At 47.1% G+C, this 26976-nt stretch overlaps 1 protein-coding gene across 1 annotated transcript; it reads left to right on the forward strand.

Moving 5' to 3' along the window:
- The first annotated feature begins 5164 nt into the window (after nt 1-5164).
- LOC104473365 (secreted Ly-6/uPAR-related protein 1) lies at nt 5165-14523 on the forward strand. Its single transcript, XM_086742681.1, has 3 exons — nt 5165-5277; nt 11153-11272; nt 12551-14523. The coding sequence occupies exons 1-3, from the start codon at nt 5226-5228 to the stop codon at nt 12760-12762; spliced, it is 384 nt and encodes a 127-aa protein (XP_086598807.1). The 5' UTR covers nt 5165-5225; the 3' UTR covers nt 12763-14523.
- Nucleotides 14524-26976: the final 12453 nt, after the last annotated feature.

The following is a 26976-nucleotide window of genomic DNA, read 5'->3' on the forward strand; positions in this document are numbered from 1 at the left end:
CTCCAAACATTAATGGCCTCATGGGAAACATCCTTGGCCCATGCTATACTTCAGAGTTTGTCAGGGAAGATTCAGTGGTTTCAGGGCCAGGGAGCGTGCAAACTACTACACATCCTATGTGCTTCTCAAGTACAAGGTAGGACTGGTACAGGTTGAAGGATCCCTAAAACGTCTGACTTGTAGATATCCATCCCTCTACGATACAGTTCAGAACCACATATTGGATACTTTGCATGCCCTCTGCAAATGTCTGGGAGACCTACATTCCCAGGGCTGACCAAACACAGCTGTCGAGGTGATGCCTGAAGGGATTATTCTCGACCCTGTGTCTAGAAGAGGAACCTGCAAAACACGGAGTCTGTGTCCCTGGACTCCCCTTTTTCTCTCCAAGCACTGAACAGAGCTTACTTCTGTCTCTAAAAATACATAATGGGTGGAGGATTTCCTGCAATCTGTAGATGTGTACCTGCTTTTTAGCCTAGAGGTTAATGTGCTTAAGCCAGAACTTGGGAGATGTGAATACAATTTCCTTAGTTTGGAAAGGCTAAATTTCCCTTCTCACATCTTCAGACAGGGTATACAAACCAGCAAAATGAAGCATAGGCTTGGGAGGAAAGTGGTAAGAGCTCTTTACAGATTAACTGAGTCAGAGCGGGGACTCTGGATTTCTCTTTGATACTCCCCTATGTGGACACACGTGTTTTGTATCAAACAGCCCCTAGAAGATCTAAAGAGCTCCTAGGGGAAGGGTGCTCACCGAGTCATACTCACACTTTCACCCTTCTCCAGCCCAATGAAACCTGCATTCCTTTCTGCCCAGTGGCAGAGTTTCATCAGGAGGGTGGAGAGCAACTCCACCCGAACAAGCCTATAGTCTTGTTATTAGTGCACACCCTTGAGAGGTGGGAGCTTCGATTAGCTGAACACATCATCAAGCATCACTGCAGTCATCATCACGGGCAGAGTGTTTTCCTGCTGCTGAATCACAGATGAAGATGGCAGAGCCTATAGACACAGTCATCCAAATGGTCTCAAGCAAAAATCTACCCTCCCTGAATCACAGCCACTGAACTCAGGTTGGCTCAATATGTTGATCAGTAGTCTCTCTATTTCCCTGTACTTCAGTCATCACCATGGTATCTGGAAACCTGATGGCAGACTCCATCCTGAGAAGCAGGTCTCAATAAAGACATTGACGTCAGGTAGACCAATGCCATGGCTACAATACCATGGCCAGAGTGTCAAACACAGTCATTTGCTTATTTTGTGACAGAAGGATACATTCTGCTTATAGCTGGGACTGGAGTGGCTGTTGCTACAGTACAACATCTTGTTCTGGGTTGGGCAATGAAGGAGAGAAGGTGGCAAATCAGGGATGGTTAAGAGAAGGACCACTGGAAGGATTAAAGCCCTGGAGGACAGACCTTCCAGGGAAGGAGTCACAGAGCCCACCAAAGTCTCTCAAAAGGATATCTAACTGCATCCTGAGCTGCATCAAGAGCAGCGTGGGCAGCAGGTCAAGGGAGGTGATTCTGCCCCTCTGCTCTGCTCTCATGAGACCCCACCTGCAGCACTGCATCCAGCTCTGGAGCCCCTAACATCAGAAGGACATGGACCTGTTGGACCAAGTCCAGAGGTGGGCAGCAAAGATGATCAGATGGCTGGAGCACCTCTCCTATGAAGACAGAAGACATGCAGATGCCCCATCCCTTGAAGTGTTCAAGGCCAGGTTGGATGGAGCTCTGAGTGACCTGGTCTAGTGGAAGATGTCCTGCCCAGGGCAGGGGGATTGGAACTAAATTATCCTTAAGATCCCTTCCAACCCTTCTATGATTCTATGATATCCTAGACAAAATGCATCTCCATGGGGGCGAGGAAAATTGCAACAGTGAGCAGTTAAGTTTAGTAGAGGAGCGCAACGAGAGCCACTGGCTGTAAAAGCTGTATAAAGCAGAGTAGAACTATTTTACACAGGAATTATTTTACACATGGCTGATAACCAACCACTGGAACAGCTTATCAAAGCTTGGTGTGCGCTCCCTGTCACAAGACATCTCTACAAATTTAGTTTCTTTTTCATTCAAATAAGAACAAGTCATAACAGAAGTTAGATCAGATAGTTATGAAGCACATCACCTTCTTGCCTGTGAACACTGAATTTACATCATCTGCCTTTCCTTGCATATATGATAAGCAGAGATATTTTATATCTACCTAGGTTACCTTATAAATAAGGACAGTCTTGCAGGGACAGGCTAGTACTGGTTTTGAATCGATATCACTGAAAATTCAGAGAGGCTTTTGGCACACGAGCCTTTCTCTCTACACTCTCTACACTCTACACTCATCTATATTCTCAGATATTCAGACCTGAAATGACATTTCAACTGGAGTCCCTTATGGCTCCTGTCAGTCAGCGTCCAAAATTTTGCTCAGGGTTTATTCCGCCACTGACAAAGACAGATGGGAATTTAGGTCCTCCTGAGTCCTACGAGCTGTCTAAGGCTGTCCTAACTGCTATATGAAGCCACTTCTTTCACATATTTATCAAGTTCCGTCTTAAAGCAGCTGGGATTTCTACCCTGCCTTTCCTTTTAGGAGGCACTCAATTTTTCCTAGCATTTAAGATCCTACCTCTGATTGCCAGTCTAATTTAACTCATGCTACTCTTACACAGCTCTAGTCTAGTGTGACATTTTAGATTACAGAGTTTTTCTTTCTGTAGCTCTATTTTTTATGCTTTCAATGTGTTTCTGGGGAATAACTCAGATCTCCACTCAACCTCTCTTCTGCAAAACTAAAAGGGGACAGCGATTTACAGTGTCATCTTTTGGGGTGGGGTAGATTCTGTTCTCCCAGGGAACTTCCCATTAGTCTGCATTATTTTTTTTTTCCATCAGGACCTCATTTTTTCTTGACAGGGGCAATGAAATTCCAGGTGAGAAGCTACCAAGGTTGGTGGCATTTCCCTAATCACTCTGCTAACAGCCTTCCTTACACCTCAACACACAACTTGACATCACTTGTGTTTGGTTTTGGTTTTGGTTTTGTTTTCAGGGCTTTACCTCATCAGATGCTCCTAGATTTGGATCAGCTAATACCTATAGGTCTTCTCTTTTCTCCGCATTTTTACTGGCTCGCTCCTAACTTCTCTCTCCTTGAAATCTTGCACTCAGCCGGTCTGCAGGAGCTTTAACAATCCCAGCTCTGGTAGTTTCCTTATGGCCAGATCCCAAGCCTTTTCAAGCCATTAGACAGAGTTAAGTGGCTTTGCTCTAGCTAGAGGCAAACAATCCTGCTGTGCTGATGCATCCCATGTCCAGACATCGCAGTGATAGACAGCCTCCACCAAGCTGGACAGACTCATTTAGTTTCCTATTTATATCACTATTCCTTCAACAGCACTGATTTATTCCAAGGATTTCTCAGTATGCCATGCCTTTCAAGTACGGGAAGACTATCACAATACGCTTGTGTGGACATCTCCATTTCAGCAAGCTACACACAATCTGCCAAGCAGCCTTTTAGTTTTGTGAATGTCGGCGTGCCAACCCCGCTGTGCTTACCTACTGAGGCATAGCCACCTTGGATGCTTAAAGCACTGGATCTTTTCCAGTTTCATGGCTGTTAATTAAGATATTGCTCAAATATGCCTTGAATTTCCCAGTTACAAGAAAGGATCTGAATGCAACGAGGTCTGGGGCTTTCACAGAGTGGAGTTTTTCTTATATACACAGGGAGGTATGTTTGCACTGTTTTTCTTTGTGTACCTGGTTTCCGATAGCATAGCAAGATAAAATAAATATAAATTATAATTTTGTCTCACACAACTAAGGCAGCATTAGGGTGCACATCTTTCCCTCACTTTCCCATGGCACAGCGCTGATCCTACTGCCCAAACTCGATTGACTTTGTGTCATCCGTGACTGTGGAAATTTTCATTAGCAATGCTTCTTGAGTTACTCTGAACCATTTAGGGAGTAGCACTTTCCCCCAAAAAAAAAGCCCCATTCTCCAGCTGGGGAAAAGGAAAGGCTCCTGGGAATTATAGCAATGCCCACATGCATGGCCACGAGGAGCCTGTGACAAGCAAACTCCCAGTAATTATATCAGCTTGTGCACTCATCATCTTTTCTCCATCCCTGAAGTCTCTGAGTACTTTGCAGTGATTCATAGACTTTTCTGCCGTGGCTTATTCAGCTGGTTTATGGGAAATTGCATAATGCTGGGGTTTTCCACTCTGGACCACAAGGAAAACAATAAAAAATCTATCCGCTTTTCCTATGAAATACAAAATGCCACTGGCTCAGTCAAAAGGGAGAAGGAAAATCTTTCTCCCTTACAGGGAGATTTTTAAACTGGTTCCACAAAAATTGTACAAGACACAAAAAAAAAAAAACCAAAAACATATTTGAAAGTGTTATCTTGAAAGCTTTAGAAGAAAATTTGCTAAATAGTTGACACCTTTGCAAAAGAAGGCACAGCACCCTGCTCTACCAGCATGACTCGGGACCTGAAACAAAATGACGTCTCTAAATTCCAGACTTGGAGGCACCATCTCCTGTGTTTACCTCCTCTGGCCTTTCAGTGACTCCTGTGCCCATCAGCTCAGCACCAGGGCTCAGTTAAGAACTAAGCCCCTGGGAGCCAGAAATTGGGATAGTTTTTGCACTGGATTTGGGAAAATAGACATGCTTTGGGCAAACGTAGCCATAGCAGCTTCCCGTCTGCCAGCCCGGAGAGCAGCAGGCATGAAAACACAGCACAGGTTTCGGTGAGGCTGAGATAACCTGTGTGGGAGCCCAGCCTGCTGCCGCTTACATCTTGACTGTTGTTGCCCAACGCAACATGCATGACACAACTCAGCTCGCGGAGCCAGATTTGAAGGAACAAATATACCTTGTCACATTCCCCATCCAAGGCCTGGCATGGGGCCACCCCTTGCAGTGCAAGCTGTGGTTTTGCCTTTCCCTGGGACCAGCCCCAGGACATAAACCTGAAGAAGAGACGACGTATGGCAGGAGTCTGCTCATTGCGGTGACGTCAGCTCCTCGGGGAACTTGTTCCTCTACAAATCCCAATCCAGACTGGAACTGAGCTCTCCCCTGATCACCCCAAGGGAATTCACCCACAGGATCAACAGGAGGTGGAGGGTAGGAAAACATATAAAGCTCCCTGCGAACGGCTCTTCTTTACTGCTCCGGCTACACGGATCTGATCTCAGCATGAAGTCGCTTCTGGTCGGACTGCTGCTTGGCCTGGCATGCGTGGAGTTGGGTAAGACCACTGCATCCCCCGCACTGCAGGGACCCCCTGGGAAATGCTTGGAAGGGGAGGGGAAAGGCGTCAATGCAGAAAGACCTGGTAGTTCCCAGGTAGGGGAAATAATGCCTTTATGTAATGTCTTGGTTTTCTTTAGTGAGGGGGGGCTATGGTGGCAGTTTCTGTAAGAAGCTGCTGGAAGTTGTTTCCCCTTTGTCCCATGGGCTTGGCTGGGCATAGGGCGGACCCGCTGCTGACCAGGGCCGAGCCAATTGGTAGCAGAATGTTCCCTGACAACGCCTCTGCAATAACGTACTTAAAAAGGGGAAAATTTTTTTAAAAAGGAGAAGATGTGGAGAAGCTGAGTAGGGGCAGAGATGGGGAGGTGCGAGCCTTGTGGGCCTTGCAGGCCTCACCCTCTGGCCTCCCGCCGGGTGGCAGCTGGGCCCAACTCGGCCCGGCCTGGCTGCAAGAAGTGGAGAGGAGATGAGATGTCAAGAGACCCTGAGAGGTGCCTGCCTGAGCCAGTTGTGAGGAATTTTTTGAGAGAGGGACGGCTGCAGACACCAAGGTCAGTGAAGAAGGAGGGGGAGCAGTAATGTTGCTCCCGGCTGAGACTCCCCTGCAGCCCGTGGTCAGTGGAGAGGGTGAATGGGGAAAGGAGAGATTCATTCCTGACGGGAAGAGACGCGAGGCCTGATGGAGAGCAATGGACATAATTTGGACATATAGGTTGTTTTCTGTCACTCGACCCTGCTCACATCATACCCCGGGATGGAGGGGACCAACACATTACTTTCTAAGACTAAGGAGTGAATGACAGCCACATGGCACAGGGCAATGGAAGCTCTTAAGCTGCCAGCTTGTCCCCTCCGGGGTGGGATTGGGTATGTTCATCCAGGGCTCCTGCCATCCCTAAAACCTCCTGGCTGGCTGCTGGAAGCTCTGAAAACCAGAGGGTGAGGCTTCAGTAAAGATATGGGCAATGATATGAGAAATTACTCCAAGGATTTCAGAAAGTTTATTAAACCACCAGCTCCAGGGTTTTCACTAATTTCTAGAGAATAGGATATAAGTGGAGATAGGCAATTCTCCTGGGTCTGTTTCTGTTTGTTCTCTGGTGCGCCTGGATCTTGGGCAAGCTGGTAGCAGGGTCTGGACATCATTCTGTTCTTACTCCATCTATTCGTGACCCACTGCACAGTGGGCCACAGAGATCCTGTGATAGGCAGCCTGAGCAGGGGTCAAACACCTCCATCTGGAGGTAGGGCTACATAGACATAATTCATAGAAACGTAGAATAGTTTGGGTTGGAAGGGGCCTTCCAAGTGGAAGAAGGCTGAAAGGCATACACCTTGCAGTTCTTTATGCATGAAAGTGTTTGGGCTCTATTCTTCAGGCTGCATGGCTTTTTTAAATCCCCCTGCCCTCATTACTCCTTCCACTGGTCTCTAAAGCAAACCCAGCTGCTGGCTGAAGGACAAGATCCAGGTCAAACACACCACAGGGCTGAACCAGGGCAGATGTAGTTACTTCTATTCAGCTGCTGCAATTTTTTACATTTCAGTACCTACTGGGTTTTTTTTTCTTTTCCTTTCTTTAAAGATATTTCATGTATGACATGTTATGTGGGTTTTTTCCTACTTCTGGGTGTACTCTCCTGAAATCAATGGGGTTGCTGAGGAACCGATAGAGGAGATTTCCACCCACAGGTCTCAGAGCACTTTATGGAAACAGAGAGGCATCACCACCCTTTGCTTTATAGTTGAGAAGGAGGCAGAAATGGCTTTTCTGGAATGATCCAGTGGGAGGCAGCTGGTCCAGGCACAGCTCTTGCAGCTCAGGAATATTTCTTTGACCATGTGTTTTCCAGAGGTTTTGTATCAAGGGGTAGAAGTCACTGTTGGACAGTGATGGACAGTGAATTATTGGCCTCAGAACAGTACACAGCACTGTCATAGAATCATAGAATGGTTAGGGTTGGAAGGGACCTTTAAAGGTCATCTAGTCCAACCCCCCTGCAAGAAGCAGGGACATCTCCAACCACATCAGGTTGCTCAGAGCCCTGTCCAACCTGGCCTGGAATGTTTCTGTCCTCTATGTTCTGTTCTTCTCTTCTGTTCTAGTCCTTGTGATTTTGGCCTCTCCTCTTCCACTGCAACCTTCCTACAAAACCAGTGTCCTCTGAGTGCCCCACCCAGAGTCAGTGAAATATGAAGGGGCTGAGGATTTTCTTCCTTAAACTCCCCCAGAGCCTATGACACTGCTCTGCTCACTCGTGAAAACGATGAGATTTGGAAACCAGCTCAATGCAAAAGTTGCAGATCAGTTTCTCAGATGCTTTAAACTAGCACTGCTCCATCCATCCATGAATCAGTCCTACACACTCACAAACATCCCTATGCTTGCAAGGTTGACAACGTTGTGGTTTTTTTTCTCTCAGTGGGCACTACATGTTTAAATATAAAACAACCTCTCATGGGTCGTTTGGAAGGGATGTATGGAAGTCCTCAGCTCACGTAAGCAGGAACCACATCTGTTTACAAAGGATATGGCCACAAGAACACCACCGCTACTCACGTTAAAAAGTCCTTCCTACCTCTGCAAATAGGTAAAAAAAAAAAAAAGTTTTGCATTATGTAGGCTTTATTGCACAGCTGAATTTTCCAGAGGAGGTACTAAGAGAAGTAGATGCCCTGAAAATTCATTCCAGAGCCAGACATTCAAACAACTACCTTCAAAAACGTTTATCCTTATCACGAAGTCCCAGAAGTTTCTCTCTAACAGCAGGTGCTGCAGAACTGTAACAAGAAAACATAATCTCTCTGCAATTTTACCAGTAGATGGCAGTGGACACATTTGGGTGGTTCTACAGCTGCCGTGTTGGCAGAAGGCACGTAGAATAGAAAATATCAAACAGGGCTGGTTTCTGCCATGAAGCCACGCCAGCACGACTCTGAAAAATATTCACACGGTATCCGCTGGCTGCGGACGGGCAGGTCTCATGCCGAGACTTCTGAGCAACCGCTGTGATCAGTGCTTGCATATATAATGGTGTTCCTGTGTCGGCAGGCAGCCAGCAAGAGCTTTGTAGCATCAACTCTTTGGAAAAAGCAGCAGTAGCCTCTGATGAAAGTGGTTTTTAGGCCACATTCAGCTCTTAGGATCTCTGATACAACTCTGAAATTTAAATTCTGCTGTCAGTTACTAAGTTCTGAAGAAATCTCTCTAAATAAGCAGGAAGGAGCTGTCACTGTGGGTGGAGGGACAGGGGAACTGCCAGTCTTTCAGTGCTGGAGAATGCTGCTCTCAACAGAAGGAGTTATTTTACTCTTTGTTATAGCATCTCTTACAGGGGATGCAAAGATCCTATCAAAGCTGCTCAAGCAATAGATCCCTCTAAATCCCTGCTCTTTTTGGGCTAGTGATCATGCTCAGCTCCTTGTCTTTTGGCACTGGGGTTTGGTCTTTCCCCGCTGAAGTATCCAGGCTTTGCCACTGCCTCCAACTGTGCACAGTTTCCGAGGCAGATATCATGGTGGGAGTCTGTTATAGACCACCCAATCAGGAGAAAGAGTCAGATGAAATATTCTATAAGCAGCTGAGAGAAGTCTCACAATCACTAGCCCTTGTTCTTTTGGGGGTACTTCAACTTACCAGATGTCTGCTGGAAATAGAATACAGTGGAGAGGAAACAGTCTAGGAGGTTCCTGGGGCACGTGGAAGATAACTTCCTGACACAGCTGGTGAGTGAGCCAACTAGGGAAGGCACCCCACTGGATCTGTTTGCAAAAAGAGAAGGACTTGTGGGTGGTGTGATGGCTGGAGACCGTCTTGGGCACAGCAGTCACAAAATGATAGTTTTAAATTATTGGAGAAATGAGGAGGAGGGTCAGCAAAACTGCTACTTTGGATGTCTGGAGGGCAGACTTTGGCCTGTTTAGGAGACCGGTTGACAGAGTCCCTTGGGAGACAGTCCTGAAGGGCAAAGGAGTCCAGGAAGGCCAGACATTCTTTAAAAAGGACATCTGAAAGGTGCAGGAGCAGACTGTCCCCATGTGCCGAAAGACAAGCCGATGGGGAAGAAGAACGGCCTGGTTGAACAGAGAGCTTTAGCTGTAACTCAGGAGGACTACAAGAATGTCATGAGGTTATGCAGGGAGAAAATCAGAAGGGCCAAAGCCTGACTAGAACTTAATCTGGCTACTGCCATAAAGGAGAATATGTTAGCAACAGAAGGAGAACAAAGGAGGATCTGCATTGGTCTATGGGGCCTGATGGGATCCACCCAAGGGTACTGAGGGAGCTGGCAGAGGTGCTTACCAAGCCACTCTCCATCATTTACCAGCAGTCCTGACTAAATGGGAAGGTCTCATCTGACTGGAAGTTAGTAAATGTCACGCCCATCTACGCGAAGGGTTGGAAGGTGGATCCAGGGAACTACAGGCCTGACAGTCTGACCTTGGTGCCAGGAAAGGTTATGGGACAGATCATCTTGAGTGTCACATCACATGGCATGTACAAGACAACCAGGTGATTGGGCCCAGTCAGTATGGGTTTATGAAAGGCAGATCCTGCTTGACTAACCTGATGTTCTGTAATAAGGTGACCAGCTTAGTGGATGAAGGAAAGCCTATGGATGATGTCTACTTAGACTTTAGCAAAGCCTTTGACACCATTTCCCATAGCGTTTTCCTGGCGAAACTGGCTGCTCATGTCTTCCATAGGTGTACTTTTTACTGGGTAAAAAAAACTGTCTGGATGGCCAGGTCAAAAGAGTTGTGGTGAATGGAGTTAAGTCCAGTTGGTAGCCAGTCACAAGTGGTGTTCCCTGGGGCTCAGGTCTGGGGCCAGTTCTGTTTAGTATCTTTGTCAATGATCTGGATGAGGGAATAGAGTACACTCTCAGTAAGTTTGCAGATGACAACAAGTTGGGTGGGAGTGTTGATCTGCTTGAGGGTAGAAAAGGTCTACAGAGTGATCTGGACAGGCTGGATCGATGGGCCGAGGCCAACTGTAGGAGGTTCAACAAGGCCAAGTGCCAGGGTCCTGCATTTGGGTCACTACAGCCCCATGCAACACTACAGGCTTGGAGAAGAGTGGCTGAAAATCTGCCTGGCGGAAGAGGACCTGGGGGTGTTGGTCAATACTTGACTGAATATGAGCTGAGAGATATTCAGGTGGCCAGGAAGGCCGACAGCATCGTGGCTTGTATCAGGAATATTGTGGCCAGCAGGAGTAGGGAAGTGATTGTCCCCCTGTGCTCAGCACTGGGGAGGAGGCCGCACCTCAAATACCATGTTCATTTGGGGTCCCTCAACTACAAGAAGCGTATTGAGGGGCTGCAACATGTCCAAAGAAGAGCAACGAAACTGCTGAAGGGTCTAGAGCACAGGTCTTAGGAGGAGCGGCTGAGGGAGCTGCGGTTGTTTAGTCTGTAGAAAAGGAGGCTGAGGCTCCCCTTACTGCTCTCTACAGCCACCTGAAAGGAGGTTGTAGAGAGGCGAGTGTCATCTCTTCTCCCAATAACAAGCAAAAGGACAAGAGGAAATGGTCTCAAGTTGTGCCAGGGGAGGTTTAGTTTAGATATTGGGAAACATTTATTTACTGAAAGGGTTGTAAATCATTGGAACAGGCTGCCCAGGGAAGCTGTTGACTCACCATGCCTGGAGGTATTTAAAAGATGTGTAGATGTGATGCTTAGGGACATGGTTTAGTAGTGGATTTGGCAGTGCTAGGTTTGCGATTGGACTTAATGATCTTGAAGGTCTTTTTCAACCTAAGTGATTATGTGATTCTGTAGTCCCTGCCACAGAGCAGAGAAGCTGCAGACTTACTCTCTGTCTTCACTGCTGCCACCACCTCAGACCTATTCTGTTCCCCTCTGCAGCCCAGTCCTTACGATGTTACACGTGCAAGGAACCAACGGACATTGCTAAGTGCAGAACAGCCACCCTGTGTCCCCCAAAAGCCACTGTGTGCACAACAACGCTGCATTCCGTAGACTCAGGTAAGTTTAATTGCTTGCTGTGAGTGCTCATGGGGGGAGATCATAGAATCATGGAGTGGTTTGGGTTGGAATGGACCTTAAAGATCATCTAAGTCCAAGCTCCCTGCCGTGGGCAGGTATACGTTCCACTAGACCAGGTCACTCAAAGCCCCGTTCAACCCGACGCTGAACACTTCCAGGGATGGGGCAGCCACAGCTTCTCTGAGCAACCTGGTCTAGTGTCTCTCCACCCTCACAGTAAAGAATTTCTTCCTAACGTCTAATCTAAATCTACCCTCTTTCAATTTAAAACCATTACTCCTAGTCCTATCACTACACTTGCTGTAGTGAGTGTAGATCCTTCCCATCTTTCCTGTAGCCCCCTTTAGGTACTGGAAGGCCACTATAAAGTTTCCCCAGAGCCTTCTCTTCTCCGGGCTGAACAGCCCCAGCTCTCTCAGCCTTTCCACATAGGAGAGGTGCTCCAGCCCTCTGACAATTTTTGTGACCTCCTCTGGACCCGCTTCAGCAGGTTCATGTCTTTCTTCCAGTGCAGACCCCAGAGCTGGACGCAGTGCTCTGGATGGGGTCTCACCAGAGTGGAGTAGAGGGGCAGAATTACTTACCTCAAACCATTGGCCACACTTCCCTCTCCCCCTTCCAGACGCAGATTGGATTATCCTTCAACTTCTCTGTAAGAAGGATTATTCAACTTCAGATGTGGAAGGAGAGAAATTCATCAGGTGCAGAACCTCATAGTGAAGTATACAGGACTCACTCTGTACTCTGTTTTGCCTTTCCTACCCCTATGCCCTTATGGACCTTGAACCTACAAATGTGTGCAAACATGCCACAGAAACCCAGGGGCTCTCTGTTTGTAGATGCTTACACCTACCACCAGCTTTACCAATGACGGTGCCAGTGTTACACCAATGCTTCTTGGCACTTGCACCTTCTATGCAGAGCTATTGCAGGAACAACTCACCCAAACAAGACAGACAGAGACTTGTGCCCCTTGTCCACGGTAGAAAAAAAATTTGGAAGGAGCAGGAGGGAGACAGGGAGTCAGCAGGGAGTACTGGTGGACCTTTTCCTACAAAGAGCAGTCTGGATTACAGGCACCCATGGATTAGAGATGCTTAACACTTTATTTGCCTTTATTTACCTATAAACACTTTACTTTTAATTTCCCTCTGTTACACAAAGTCAGTGTTTCTCAATGCCAGTTGTCTGCACCTTTCTTTACCATTTCTTCCTCTCTCTTATCTTTCTCTCCCCTCTCCAATCTGCCCGTTTCAGGTTACCCCTTTTTCGGCAACATCACCGTGACCAGAAGCTGTGAGGAAGAATGCCTCTCCTTTAGTGGGATAGGGGCGACCAGACCCAAATCATGCTGCTACACCGACCTCTGTACCGATGAAACCAGGAGCAGCAATGGGGTGGGAAGCCACTCTGCAGCGCTGGGTCTGATGGCCATGGTTGTTGGCACGCTCCTGCAGTGCGCTCTCTAACATAGAAGATGCCCATGCTCCAGCAAAAACACCCCCACGCCACTCTGAACTGCTTCATGAACTCCTTAGATGCCTTGGGAATAACCTTCTTCGTTGATGTGTGGCTTCACCTATTTTCAGTGCTGTGACTTGAAGTGAATTCAAGCCAAAAGTTTGGGCATCCGGACCTAAAACTCTCAAATTTCCAGTTTCTAGCTGCTAAGAAGATGCTCCTCACCTTCAACTGCTTCTGGCCTCCAGGACCCACATCTTCCCCTACAGCTTTCCTTGGTGGGGAACAGTAGTGGATGAAGTGCTGTGCCTTTGTGCAGTAGGAGGACCTGGGCAGTTCCATCAAGGCTGGTGCTCTGGGGTCACCCTCAGCAAGAGCAGAGGCTGTGCACACACTGGATGTGGACAGTGCTTTTTCCCCAGGTCTCCTCAAACTCCCACACAACCCGTGTCTGTGGGCCTCTATTACATTCCTGTGCACAACCCCCAAAAAATCCTGCAACTCTCCATCAGGAGCTTGGTTTATTTTCTTTCAACTTTTGGTGCCGTCTCCTGAGTCAGAGCAGCAGACGGATGCTGGTCCTCTCTCAGTACCGGCTCAGCAGAGTGTGTTGTGAACCGAATCAAGCTGGCACTTAGTTCTGCGTAGCTATGGAATGAGTTCAGAACAGCTCAGTCTTACTGTGTTGAGATGGGATGTATTTCTGGAAAGCTCAAAACAGGCCCTGGACTAACAGGCCAGGGCAGGTTAGACCTGCAAAAGCGAATTTGGGAGTATGGCTAGCCAAAATCCGCAGCAGCTCTTTGCCTGAGCTCAGGTTGCAAGCAGAGCTCCTGGATTTCCCTTCCCAGATGTTTCACAGACCATTTCAGGCAACTTCTTCTGTTACTCTGCCCTCCCCCATCCCTTCACAGCAGGGTCTGCAGGAAAGGAAGAGTAATGGTTATCCCAGACCGTCAACTCTGGGAAAAGCCAACGGCTTCATTCGCGTCGGTTAATGGCTCTACTGGGTCCCAGTTGGCGATTTGCTGCGTTCTCCCTTGGAGAAGCTGTAAGATTGATTTTGATGCTCCATCTGCTGTTAAACCAGATGGAGTGAACACAGATATGAATAAGTCAGGTGTGCCCAGCTCGCAGACCCCTCCAGTGGGGGAGAGCTGGGGAACTTGCCATTTGCTCTGTTCCTACTGACAAGGCTCGTTCAGGGGACAGCCTGCAAGAGCAAGGGCAGAGCGGAGCATGAGTACATCCCGTGTACCATCCTGGTGCATGCACGCCATCCCTGCAATCTCTTCTGTGGCAAAGTCCATTTCTACTCTGTTTCCATAAGACACCAGCCAGGAAACTAAAGGAATAAGCAGGGGGAGATTTTTTTTCTTCATTGCACGGAGTTAATTATTTCTCAAGGTCTGTCCCAGTACTGTTTGCAAGAAAACATTGACAAGGCATTGTGTTCCTTGGCAGAGGGCCCCGCACAAGCCTGAGGCTCAGGAGGCTGATGAGTCCCATTTTTTTTTTGGAGGTAAAATGCTCTGTGCTTCACTAAAACAGCCACAGCTTCCCTGAAACACCCTTTCAATGCTGAGCTCTACGGGGGGGAAATGCCATTGAGAGAATAATGACTGGGAGCTACTCAGATACACCCACCCTTGCAGACACAGAGCACCAGCTTCTGCTTCCCGCTCGTCTGTTCTCTGTTTCCCTGCTCCAAAATCAGTCTGATGTGTCAGGCCAGAAGCAAACCACCATCACTGCCATCCTTAGGTCAGATTGCCTTCTCCATCCCGGGTTCCAGCTCTGCAGTGAGTCGCTGCCCGCCATGGCTTTTCCACTGCTGGCTGCGGTGTCCCGTGCTGTGCTAATGTGGGCTGAGCTTTCCCCCATCTATTGCACGTGCAGACGGGGCAGGGCCGGGATACAGAGGGACGGGGAGGGTGAGGGTTCCCTTCTGGGTCACAATCTAGCAAATAAAGTTGGATCCTCCATTTTTTCAGCCTGCAGCATCTTTATTGTGTGCTCCCAGGGAGGGAGCGCAAAAATACGCCTTGGAAGAGCTAGATTTAAGTCTATCCCTGCTGGAAGAGGAGGGGGAGAATGGTGCCAGAAGGGTAAATTACTGTCCAGTGGCTACAGGAGGCTCATTTGGGACACGCAGAGGGGGACCTGAGGGTTTTCATGGTGCAGCTTCTCTTGCAGCAGGCAAAGAGAAAGCGTCTGAGCTCAGCACAGCAAGGCAAGCAGGCAACTGGGACTTCGGGGTTCACTCTGCACTGCAAAGATGCTGCGGGTGGGGACCACTGCCCTCCTTGTGTCACTGGTGATGTCAGCATCTCCTGTTGCCTGGGACTTGCCTGTTAATGTGGCTCCATCGCCAGAGCAGTGAGCTTCTGCTGCAGCCAGAACAGAGTTAAAGGCTGGGTTTAGCTTCAAAGCACTTGTGATATGTTCCGAGATCAGGCGAGGTGAAAAGCCCTTCACACCGAGTGTCAGGGGTACAAAATGTCCTTTTCCATTCATATTCCTCTCTTTACACTGTACTAGCCATATGACACAGGCTGAACAGCCGCCCCTGCAAAGTTTGATTCTCTGCTGCTTTGGTTATTGCTTTTGTTTATTCTTTCTATTTGGTCCCAGGAGTTAAACCCAGCAAGCACCACTGCCCCAGCGAATGCAGGACACTGCCAGGGGATTCAAAGGAGTTGGCAGACTTTTGCGTCACCAGGTCGAGTGGACATACGGAGGGAAACGTTTAAATATAGGCTGAATAAAATAGAACAGAGAGAGATGTGTCTCCAAAGGGCCATAAAAAGACTTGCAGCCTCTCAGCTCTGCAAGAGGAGGTTTTTGCAGCACGCAGCATCCGGTGCTGCTGTTACTATGCTGAAGGATTTTACCTGCCCCTCTGGGGGCTTGTTCCTCCCAGCAGCCATTCTGTGCGCATCCAGAGACTTTATCTCCAGACTTGAGGGAAAACTCCTCTGTGCCTTATGCTTTAACTGGCCAAGAAGTTGCTTTTTTCATCACCTTCCAGTCCTTCTGCAAATGTGGGGCAGCCCTACAGATGTGCAGCCCTACCTACAGATGTGCAACCCTACAGATGTGAAGCCCTGATCTGCATCACCTGCTTTCAGTTGCAAATCTGCAAAAGCTTTTGCCATGTAGAAATTAAAGAGACTAAACTTTCAGGGACATGTTTGCAGACCCACACTTGTCAGGATATTTGAACTGGTTTACCAAGTCAAGTGGTACCACCTCCAGCCAACCATCAGGGCGATATATCTGCTTTGTGTGGCCTTTCCTTGTGGGCTCCGCGAGTCTTGGAGGTGGACTGGACATTTCAAAAGACAGTTCCTCCTCTGGAAGCACAGTACACACCCAGCCTTTGCTTAGGCTGGATTAGGAACCTGTAGGCTCCATCCTGCTGATTTGACTTGGGCAAGATTCCCGCAAAAGTATCACTGCTGCTGTGGGCAAGCGAAACTACACAAACAGCATGATTAGACAACCGGGGTTTCCATCGGGGATCATTTGCAGTTGTTTTCCACAGCAGGACACTGGTCACGTCGTGTGTAGCCATGAGTGGTGGTAGTTATCCTGCCGTGCCCTGATTGCAGGCTGGCACAAGCTGCAAAGTGGGAAACACCAGGAACTGTTTTGCTGCTTGATTTCTTTTGATTTTATGTATTTTGTCTTCTTTGGGAGGGACAGAGAGGGAAAAAAAAAAAACATACAGCACTTTCGGAAGGTGCATTAATCCAGGTGGGCATGAAATGAAAACAGAGAAGAAAAGGACAGAAAATACTGTAAAACTCCAAAAGAAGAAAAAAGAAGGAGATATTTTTGCAGTCCGGACATTTAATATAAAATAGAGCTCTGATGTAATCAAATACAGAAAGAACTTGCAGTTCTTGCTAAAAATACTTATCATCTAGAATATAAATATACATTAGCATGTAGCTGCAAGGCTTAGGGAGATAGCTACGACCGTCTTATATTTACAGATAGGGATTTAAATGTTTAATACTGCACATTCAAAAGAAAGTCACTTCATCTGAAGTAGTTATTAATTATAGAATGCACTTGGCAGGACTCAAGTGCAGCAGGAGTGATATCATTTTCAATATCACTCTCAAATTATTTCTCATCTAAAACCTATCATGTGCACTTTTTTTTTCTTCTTAAAATAGATCTGTTTTTCCATATTAGGCCATGGATGACTGGAAACGGCTGCCTCTGACATGCTGGAACATCCTCTCTCAGATATCTTCATTGATCTCCTGCCTGACTCTCTCATCCCTAATTCCAGAGGAACACGAATCCAAAGCCTCTATATTCAGTACGGCCCCAGGTTTGAGAACAACACAGATCCCTTAAAAACGAGGTGAAAGGAAACTTTAGGTTTTCTGAAGCGGATATGTTGAGAGGGCAGGAAAGCAAGCACAGCATCAGTGGGTGTCTCCATTTAGCAAAGTCATTTAGGGTCACTTGAACTCTAGAGAGATGCTCAGAGTACTGTAAAAAGATGGGGCAGATGGCCTGTGCATGTATTAACTCCCTTCCCGACATGCCTTCATCCCCATTCCCTAGGGTTCCAGTCTACAGCTTGCCATGAGGTTTTAAAAAACAAAAGGTGTGTCCATTAATCTTTCTGTGCCCTATCTGAGGCTCATCTGCACCCAAATCCCCTTCCCCAGTCAGCCACTACTACAGAAACGGGGATTGTCATGTAGCTCCAGGCACAGTTCAAATCATAGAATCACAGAATGGTTTGGTTTGGGTTGGGAGGGACCTTTCAAGGACATCTAGTCCAACCCCCCTGCAAGGAGCAGGGACATCTCCAACCACATCAGGTTGCTCAGAGCCTCATCCAACCTGGCCTTGAATATTCCCAGGGATGGGGCAACCACCACCTCTCTGGGCAACCTGTTTCAGGGTTCTACCACCCTCAGCATAATTTTTTTTTCCCTAATATCTAAACTGACTCTACCTCCCTCTATTTTAAAACCATTATCCCTCATCCTATCACAGCAGGCCCTACTGAAGAGTTTCTCCCCATCTTCCCTGTAGCCCCCTTTAGGCACTGGAAGGCTGCTCTAAGGTCTCCCCAGAGCCTCCTCTTCTCCAGGATGAACAGCCCCAGCTCTCTCAGCCTGGCCTCACAGGAGAGCTGCTCCAGCCCTGATCCTATGATTCTACACCTTTAGTACCGACTGAGCTTTAAGTTTCTGAATACACTTAATAAATGTGGGTAAGGACATTGCGCCTTGGGATGAACCAATTTTGCACTGGTCCCTCGTGGGCATGTTGCTGAAATCTATGCCAATCTACAATGTTAAAGGCAACCAGAAGCCATAGCATATGAAATCCATGGGTTGGAGTCACAAAAATCTAACCCGGTCTTCTGAAGAGAACCACTGCATGCTCCCTTTGGCCAGCAGCTTTCTGAATACAAGATGTGAATATATTTTTCATGTCTTCAGGCCATTCCTCACCATTGCAAGGGCAATTTGATGTGTCCTCAGTCACATCAACAATGGTGCACTGGCACTGAAGCATTGTCCAACTCTTGTTTTAGTGCAAAGCCTTGCCCTGGACTCGCCAGTGTTTGGAGCAGCCAGAGCTCACTGCTGCCTTGTTGTCAGCTGTGTTTGGGACTGGCATGAACATCCCTTCATCTCCTTGCAAAAGAAGTTGCTTTTGCCCGATAATCTGGGAATGAGATATGAAAGACTGTCTGGAAAAGGAAGTGGAGAGATGTCAAGGTGCTTGTGATGGTGTATTTTCTTCTGCAGTACCTTTGGACTTGTGAGGAGCTGGGTGAGGAGCACCCTGATGCTTGGAAGACGTTTTGCACCTCCTTTGAGTCCTGCTGCTATGCACGGACCTTTTCTGCTCCTCTGGCTCCCCAGACAAGGCACAAACACAGGCTGAGGCACAATTTTTTTCCACTTGCCTACATGAAATCCCGGGGGCGGGCGGCGCTTTGCCAGTCGAAACTCTCCCCTGGGCAGTGGCAGGATTTCAGAGGATGGCTGTCAGGCGGTAGTGACGGGAGATGCTTGCAGAGGGATGTGCCACCACTCCCAGCAAGGAGCACCAACCTACAGTGGGCAGCAGGCTCCAGGTTCCCAGTGGCACCTGGACTCGGTCACCAAGAGCTGATGTGAGTGGCAGAACAGCAAAGCCTCATTAACAATGTCCTTTGATGTAGCTCTTTGTCATGGATCCTTTGAAGGCTTAAAAAGGGCTGAGCCGTCTTCAGTCCCAGTGAAGGCTTCCGTAGAGTCTCTCCCATCTGAATATTTGTTTTCCCGAAACCCACAGGGATTTCACAAACTCTTGCCATGCGATGAATTCAAACTAGCAGCTGTATAGTGTTACCTGTTCCCACACAAATCTATAATCAGGTGAGTCATGTCCTTACAAAGTTTGGCTAAAAATATGCCAGCATTTGTTTTTAGTCTTTCCTGGCTGCTGCCTGTCTCCTGGCTCTGGGGAGAGAGGACGCAGGGGAAGAGGTGTTTTTAGTGTAAAGACAGCTGTCGCTGTGTCTGGGGATGACATCCAAATCTGAAAGAGAAACAAACACCTAGGAGATAGTGACAGACTCTGACACTCTTAGAGCAGAGGAGCAACGCCATCCTGGTGAGGGGAGGAGAGTTAATAGGAAGATATCTGACTACTATCTTAGAAAATAAGGGATTTTAGACACCAGCCATGGCCAGCTTGGGAAAGGGGTCTAGTTTATCTTTGCCTTTGGGGAATGCAACCAGGAGCTGGGGTTTTTTTACCTGCTAATGTCCTCAAATCATGATAGAGTTTTCTGTGCCAGCTCTGTGCAAAGATCTTGTGGGGCAATTGGGGTTCCTCATGCATAGGAAGCAAGTCTAGGTGTCTCAAGGGGCTTTTACTGCTAACCTCAAGGAGCACATGTAAAGGGTCTCCTATGCTTATAAGACTCAACCCATATCCTTACTTCTTCTTATCACTCCTTTTTAAAAAAAAAAAATAAATTGTCTGAAGTATATACATTTTTGTAGCTCTGCTGGTGGGAGGTTGTCTAGACCCTCATTGCTGTGATGGTCAGAAACCACATTTGTAAGAAAATACTACTCTTGCTTCTCCCTGTTCTGAGGTGCCCGTTTCTACGGGCACTTGGTCCTATTTCAGATGTTTTGTTAGGGTAAACAAGCCAGCCTGTTCTGATCTACTCTTGGAAGATCAGGTCTCCAAGTACAATCATTGTCATTGTTTGTGACTGTGTCATCTTCAAGCCATGGTTACCTTTGGGTGATCCAAGCGATATGCAAGATCTCACGAGCTAGAAGGCCATCACAAAAAGGATCCTTAGAGGATCTGTTGGTTCAGTGGTCTTCTGGGGCACAATTGGGTTGATTAAAGGAGCTGAGAGATGTTTTATTCAGGCAGTCTCTGAGCTACAATATTACCTCTTTATGAAGGCAGTTCACGAATCCTTATTCAATGGAAAAATAAAAATGAGAGTCTCACTGGAGTCCTCTTGTTGTGCCAGTTCTCCTGAATAGGGCAGGGGAAGCAAATGTTGCTCAGTAAATGTAAAATGTGGATGAGTAGACATTTCTGTCACTTAGTCAGAGCACACGTATACACACAGCACCTCCCCTCCCTTGGCAGTGCAAGGATGTGTGCAGAGGAGTGAGCTTCAGCTTTTAGGATCCCTCATCAAAATCCTCTCAAACTTCTTAGAAAAAGGTTGGCAGACATGCAACTTTCTTTTTTTTTACATGTAATAAAATGCAATTGCTGACAGGCTGCTGCTTCAACAAGCCAGGAGGTCTGTGGGACAGAAATATCAAATGTGTGCTGTCGAGCACTTTCTGATCAGAGGACTGTCATTTGGTCACACAAATGCATCTAACTCCTATAGAAAGTGCTACGTCATGAGACAAGTAGCAGCAAAGTGTAGATGGATCTTCATGCCTTATTTTTTTTTTTTTTTTCTTTCTGGAGACATCTGGAGGGTAGCAACTCAGCCATTCAACCCTTCTTATGAACACTGGCCCAGGTTGCCCAGCGAGGTGGTGGATGTCCCATCCCTGGGAATATTCAAGGCCAGGTTGGATGAGGCTCTGAGCAACCTGATGTGGTTGGAGATGTCCCTGCTCCTTACAGGGCAGTTGGAGTAGATGACCTTTAAATGTCCCTTCCAACCCAAACTATTCTAGGATTCTATGATTCTATGATTTATTTTAGCCGGGTCTTTTATTTAGACTCTCTCTTTTCTCCATTTGTCCCAGCTCCATGGATGTTTCCATGCAGCCCACCAGGCTGTACAGCTCAATGACCCTCCACCCCACCAGCAAGGAACTCGATACCTCACCCAGCAGTGCTCAGGGAAGGACAAGGAGACTCTCTTCAAGCTGAGAACTCACAAGACACCTGAGTCAGGGTGGTGGCATCTGTCCCGCAGAAGGAACAGCCAGTCCCCATCCCCTGAACCGTGGTGCCGGCAGTGTTTGAGCTGGGAGCTGTGGAGCTGGCTGTGTTTTGGAAAGGCCAGGGCAGCAGGAGCACATGCATGTGGGACTCTATGCGTGGGTGGATGGATGCGCTTCTGTTATTGTCTCTCCCCAGTTGCTCAATAATCTCACTTGTTTACTTTGGCAACATCTTGACAGCCCTGGAGGCCAGTGGAGAGTTAATGGATTTTATGGTATCCTGTAATCAGGCAAACCTTGAAATAACATGTGACAACACGGTTGTTTTATTAAGGAGGAGTAGATGCATCTAAGATTAATGAGGCTTTTAGGAGATGGTTTTTTTTTGTAGCTGGGCACCAGCTAGCTGTCAGGTGCTACCTACACCCCCCTAGAACTTTGTAACTGATTGTCTCCAAGATCCTCGCACTTTGTTTTGGGGGAGAAGGAGTGACGTAATCACCTCCTTCTGGCCCTGGAACTCAGCTAGAAACAGCCCTGGGAAATGTCTCTGCCAAGTTCTGGGTGCACCCAGTCCCAAGGGACTGACCATGCCAGAGGGATCGGTGGTGGAAGGTTGCTGCTAACGATCTCTGCAGTTCAGGCAGGTCCAGCACAGAGTGGGAGCATCTTTTTCCTGCTCACAGGAGGAGGCATAGAGCCAAAATGTTCCTGTTCTTCATTTCATCACTTCTCTCATTGATATTCAGTGTCTGCCCACATCCCAGGCCAAATCCTGCCAGGAGTACAGGTCTGGAAAGACGCAGTGGAGTTAGCCACCACCGAAGTAAACAGCTTTTCAAGCAAACCAGGTCCATGGCATACCTGCAGCTCCTGAAATGCAGTGCTGTTGTTGGTAATGTTTTATTAATTCCTCACGAGGTTTTATTCCACTCTATTTTTGGTACCAAGATGTAGGCTTCCATTATAAATAGCTGCATATTTTAATTCAGTCTGATAACTAGGACAAGGATGCGCTGGGCATCCAGACCTTGATTTTGGTGGATGAAGCCGGCAAAATTTCCAGTCAAGCTTCAGGCTTTCTGTGAGATTCTTCTCTCAGGAAAACGAGTACTTTTGCATCTGGAAAGTGTCCGGCACTCCCTGGATATTAATCAAATGTGATCACTGATAAGGACTCTTTGCCAAGCTAACAAATCATAGAAACAAGGCTTTGAAGCTCTGTAGCGTTTTTCCCTCTCAGGAGCTCAGGCTCTGAATTTAGACACAAGGGCTTCAGCATCAAAGCTGGGTGATAAATATTCTTCCCATTTTATAGTCAGAGAAGCTGTGCTGTACGCCTGCGCATCCTTGTATGTGACACTGAACCAAAGCCCTTTGCAAAAATAAAAAACAAAGGCTCTGTGTGGTTTCTGAATATTTTTTAAATGACTAATTATCTCAAAGAAAATCAGAAGCGGGTTGCAAATATGTCTCAAAGAACAGAAGCAGTTCTGTTTGCAAGAAATGTTGTTCATCCGTGAAAATGAAGAGCTGATGGTTCAGGGCAACTATGAAGCACGGCTCAGTTCCCACCCCTCTCTCATTCTACTGTAGGCTGGGGGAAGTCTCTCAAGCTGTAAAATTTACCATGGGCTTTGGATCAGGACTTCGATCTACGTATTTCCCAGGTGTTTACTTGGGCAAAGCAATACCACTGCTCATGCTGCTGCCTTGGGGCTGGGGAAGGGGAGGACAGGTCTGTGCTCACGTGGGGTCTGCTCACGTGCAAAGTAACGGCAGCTAGTGATGAGATTAGCTGGGCTGGACTCCAAACCATCCCTGCTTTTCCCAAGGGGTTAGACCCCATACCTCAGTGCTCCTTTCCAACCTCAGCTATTTTATAATTTCCAGATCTCGGTCAATACTGGGGGCATCTCCTTGTTTCTGCTTTACTCTCAAAATGCCCTTCACTGTGCACCAGTTGCTGTCTCTGAGAGCTGGATATCTTTTCAAAATGTCAACAACAGTCTCTTTTCTCATCCTTCAGAGGACTACAGAGCGGTGGCTGTGCCGTACCCAAGTCCTTCACAGTTTGTTTGCAAAGGGGAAGGTAAAGTTGCCGTAGGGAGCACAGATTTGCAATGCATAACCATAGACTGATGACACAGCCTTACCCTTAAGGGCATGAGTCATATTTATATAGTCATTAAGTGAAAGATAATCTTCTTGTTATATAACCATGGGTATTCTTCTGGGTCGAAATAAGTCATTTAGATTTGTTTTAAATGTAAGTTTTGAAAAGAGTTTCCTGGAATTTACATGTGGACATAACTGCTTCCCTGTCTATGCACACATGCAACTCTGCTTGCAACCTGTGACATGCTGGGTACAACTATCCAGGTTTTTTTTTTTTGCTGAAGGCGGGTCTCTCCAGGCTTGATCAGAAAGGTGCATGGAGAAACATAGCAAATGAGAGCAGCCGTGAATAATAAATCAGCAGTGAATGAGATTAGATCCTGCTGTGCAACTCTGTGGACAGCAGGGAATTAGAGTGATGCTCTTCCAGAGGGGACAGCACAACCACGCCTTGAACTTCAGATTGCAGCTCGTGTTGTCGGTAGCAGCAAAGTGCATGTTTACGCAGGGACGTAGAAGGAAATCTCCATGCCTTCTCCTATGGATATTACTGATTGACTTTGCAATCTCAGCAGGAGGTCACAAATGCCTTGGCTTCCTGAAATGCTTCGTCTGAGGAAGAATTAGCAAACATAATAGATTCATACTGCTCTGTGAGGACTGGGAGCAGGACATGGGTCTATTATCCTCATGCCTTTCAGAGGCAGCCATGCCAGGTCTCAAACCTGAAGCATTCTGGCAAGGGTGATTGTTGCCTCCCAGTTTCCTTGCCTGTGCTATATCATGCAGTCACAAAGATGGACTTTGCCTGGAGGACTTCCAAGCAGAGCGTTCACCTGCCCAGCCAATGCACTCCCTTTGCTGTGCCACTGGGGAAAGGGAGAAAACACAACAAATTCAGAGAAATATGTTGTAGGTAGCTTAGCTCTATGTACAACGATGTTGTGTTTATCGAGAGTGCTGGCTGATACTTGCTGCTCCCTGGGGAAACCTGTTTTAGACTGCTCCAAAGCCCAGGGGAAGGGGTCTTGGGCTGGGAGCTGAAGCAACGAGCTACAGTCAGATTGATGTACAAAAATTCATCATTGAGCTGAGCCAGGAAGAGAATGCAGATCACTTCAGGAGACATCCACGTTAACAAAAAATGAGGTAGCAACTCATCCCGGCCCCATGTAAGTGCCAGGAAGGGATGGGATGAATGTCTACTGCAAAGCCACTCTTTCTCCATTAACCAAGAAAAGTCCTGATTTCCTCAGACAGCTTTTGAACACACAGAATCATAGAATCATTAGGGTTGGAATGGACCTTTAGAGGTCATCTCATCCAACTCCCCTGCAAGGAGCAGGGACATCTCCAACCAGATCAGGTTGCTTAGAGCCTCATCCAACCTGGCCTTGAATGTTTCCAGGGATGGGGCATCCACCACCTCTCTGGGCAATCTGTGCCAGTGTTCCACCACCCTCAGTGTAAAATTTTTTTCCTTATATCTAGCCTAAATCTACCTCCTTCTATTTCAAAACCATTCCCCCTTGTCCTATCACAACAGGCCCTACTGAAGAGTCTCTCCCCATCTTTCCTGTAGGTCCCCTTGAGGTACTGGAAGGCCACTCTAAGGTCTCCCCGGAGCCTCCTCTTCCCCAGGCTGAACAGCCCCAACTCTCTCAGCCTGTCCTAGATCAGTAGCGTCAGAGCTATATACTAACTTTGCATGCCACACTACCTGCTTCTTGCAAGAGAGGTTCAGGTTTATGTTTAACCAGATAGCATTGCCCTGTGGTTTGAGAGCTTTGTTTTGGTCTGAGCATGCAACTATGAAGCACAGTGCCTCACCCACACAGATTTTATGCTTTTCAGACTAGATCTCATCCAGGGGCCATGATCCCTGCCATAATAGCTGAAATACGTGAAACATGCTGACAAACTGGCCAGAGATCAAAGAGGCGAAGAGTCCATGGCCAGTGAAGGGAGGGGAAGATTAGCCTTCTCCGCATGTGGCCTGTCAAAGTGATGACAGCTATGCAGAAGACGCACAAGCTAAGGTCATGGAGCATGATCACTCAGAAGTGGCTGCAATCAACTGTGTCTAATGCTTTTTAGCTGGTGGGGATCTCAAAAAATCTCCTTGATTCAAGCGCATCGTAAAAGGGAGGGCTGAAGCACGTAGCTGTCTGAAGAATTCTCACTGCTCACCTCTAATGAAATCACAGGACAGTCAGGTTGTTGGGACTTTTTGATTTTTCTTCCAGTTGTCATCTTTTGTTCTCAACCCAATTTGTCACGTGCCTGCCTCTGTGGCTTTGGTGCAGCTGCAGAAATTGCCACCAAGGGCTGATGTGCAGTCATAGTTTGCTTTCTTTCCCAGTGACTGCTCCTTGTTCTGGCTTGTTCTGATGCCAGGCTTGGTACAAACATGAAAAGACACTGCAGGTAGGGCCCACCTCACCAAATCTTGGACATTTTAATGTGGAAGACTCCAACAGAACTATTCATTCAAGCTCCTTGAACAGCCACCACTAAGAAATTGTAATTTCCAGCCTACTCCATCCTAGAATAGACATTAACAACACGTCAAATTAATTGTGTCCTGCTCAAATTAGAATTATAAAATCATAGAATCATGGAATGGTTTGGGTTGGAAGGGACCTTTAAAGGTCATCCAGTCCAACCCCCCTGCAAGGAGCAGGGACATCTCCAACCACATCAGGTTGCTCAGAGCCTCATCCAACCTGGCCTGGAATGTTTCCAGGGATGGGGCATCCACCACCTCTCTGGGCAACCTGGGCCAGTGTTCCTCCACCTTCATTACAATTTTTTGTTCCTTATGTCCAGTCAGAATCTGCTTCCCTTCATTGTAACATCATTACTCCTCATCCTATCACAACAGGGCCTCATAAAGAGTTTCTCCTGTAGCCCCCTTTAGGCAGTGGAAGGCTGCTATAAGGTCTTGACAGAGCCTTCTCTTCTCCACGCTAAATAGCCCCAACTCTCTCAGCCTGGCCCTCCATCCAAGCTCTTGGTAAGAAGCATCCCATGATACCAGATTTCCTTTCCTTACAGAAGCACTTGCACTGCTCATCCTCAAACTCACAGTATGAGCATTTTCAAGCAGTGGTATGGCACAAAAGAAAAAACGCTCATTAATCCTTTCCCCCATGTCCTGCCACAAGAAGACCCACCAGACCAGAGCCAAGATGAGACATAACCTTCTCAGCCTTGTGGTGTTACGTTCCGTTGAAAACGCTTACAGCAATAATCCGGAGGGTTTTGGTGTCTCCCTAGGAGCCCTTTTTCAGATATCTGCCCACAACATTCCAGTCATTTTCAAAATCACCGCTCCCTAGATTAACGTACCTAGCCATCTCTCCATACCCAGCTAGGAATCTCCATATTTTTGTCACGCTCAAAATCTTGTTGTGGACAAAAAGGAAATATCTCTTATATTTAAAGCCAAGAATTTATTATTACTATGTATGAAATCTCAACAGTTTAATCAAAGAATCATGACTAGCGAAGATCAAATTATTACAGATATAAAAATGAAATAGCTATTATTATTATTATTACATAAAATGTTTCAGTAATAATACAGTTTAAATTTTTATACATATACTTAGTAGTTTCTGCCTATTTTCCTGGTGTTATGCACACTGTTCCACTTATGTTGCTGCCTCCCACCTTACAGAGAAG

This window comes from Chlamydotis macqueenii, chromosome 2 (genome assembly GCF_036417535.1).
Source record: "Chlamydotis macqueenii isolate bChlMac1 chromosome 2, bChlMac1.mat, whole genome shotgun sequence".
Taxonomy (NCBI): domain Eukaryota; kingdom Metazoa; phylum Chordata; class Aves; order Otidiformes; family Otididae; genus Chlamydotis; species Chlamydotis macqueenii.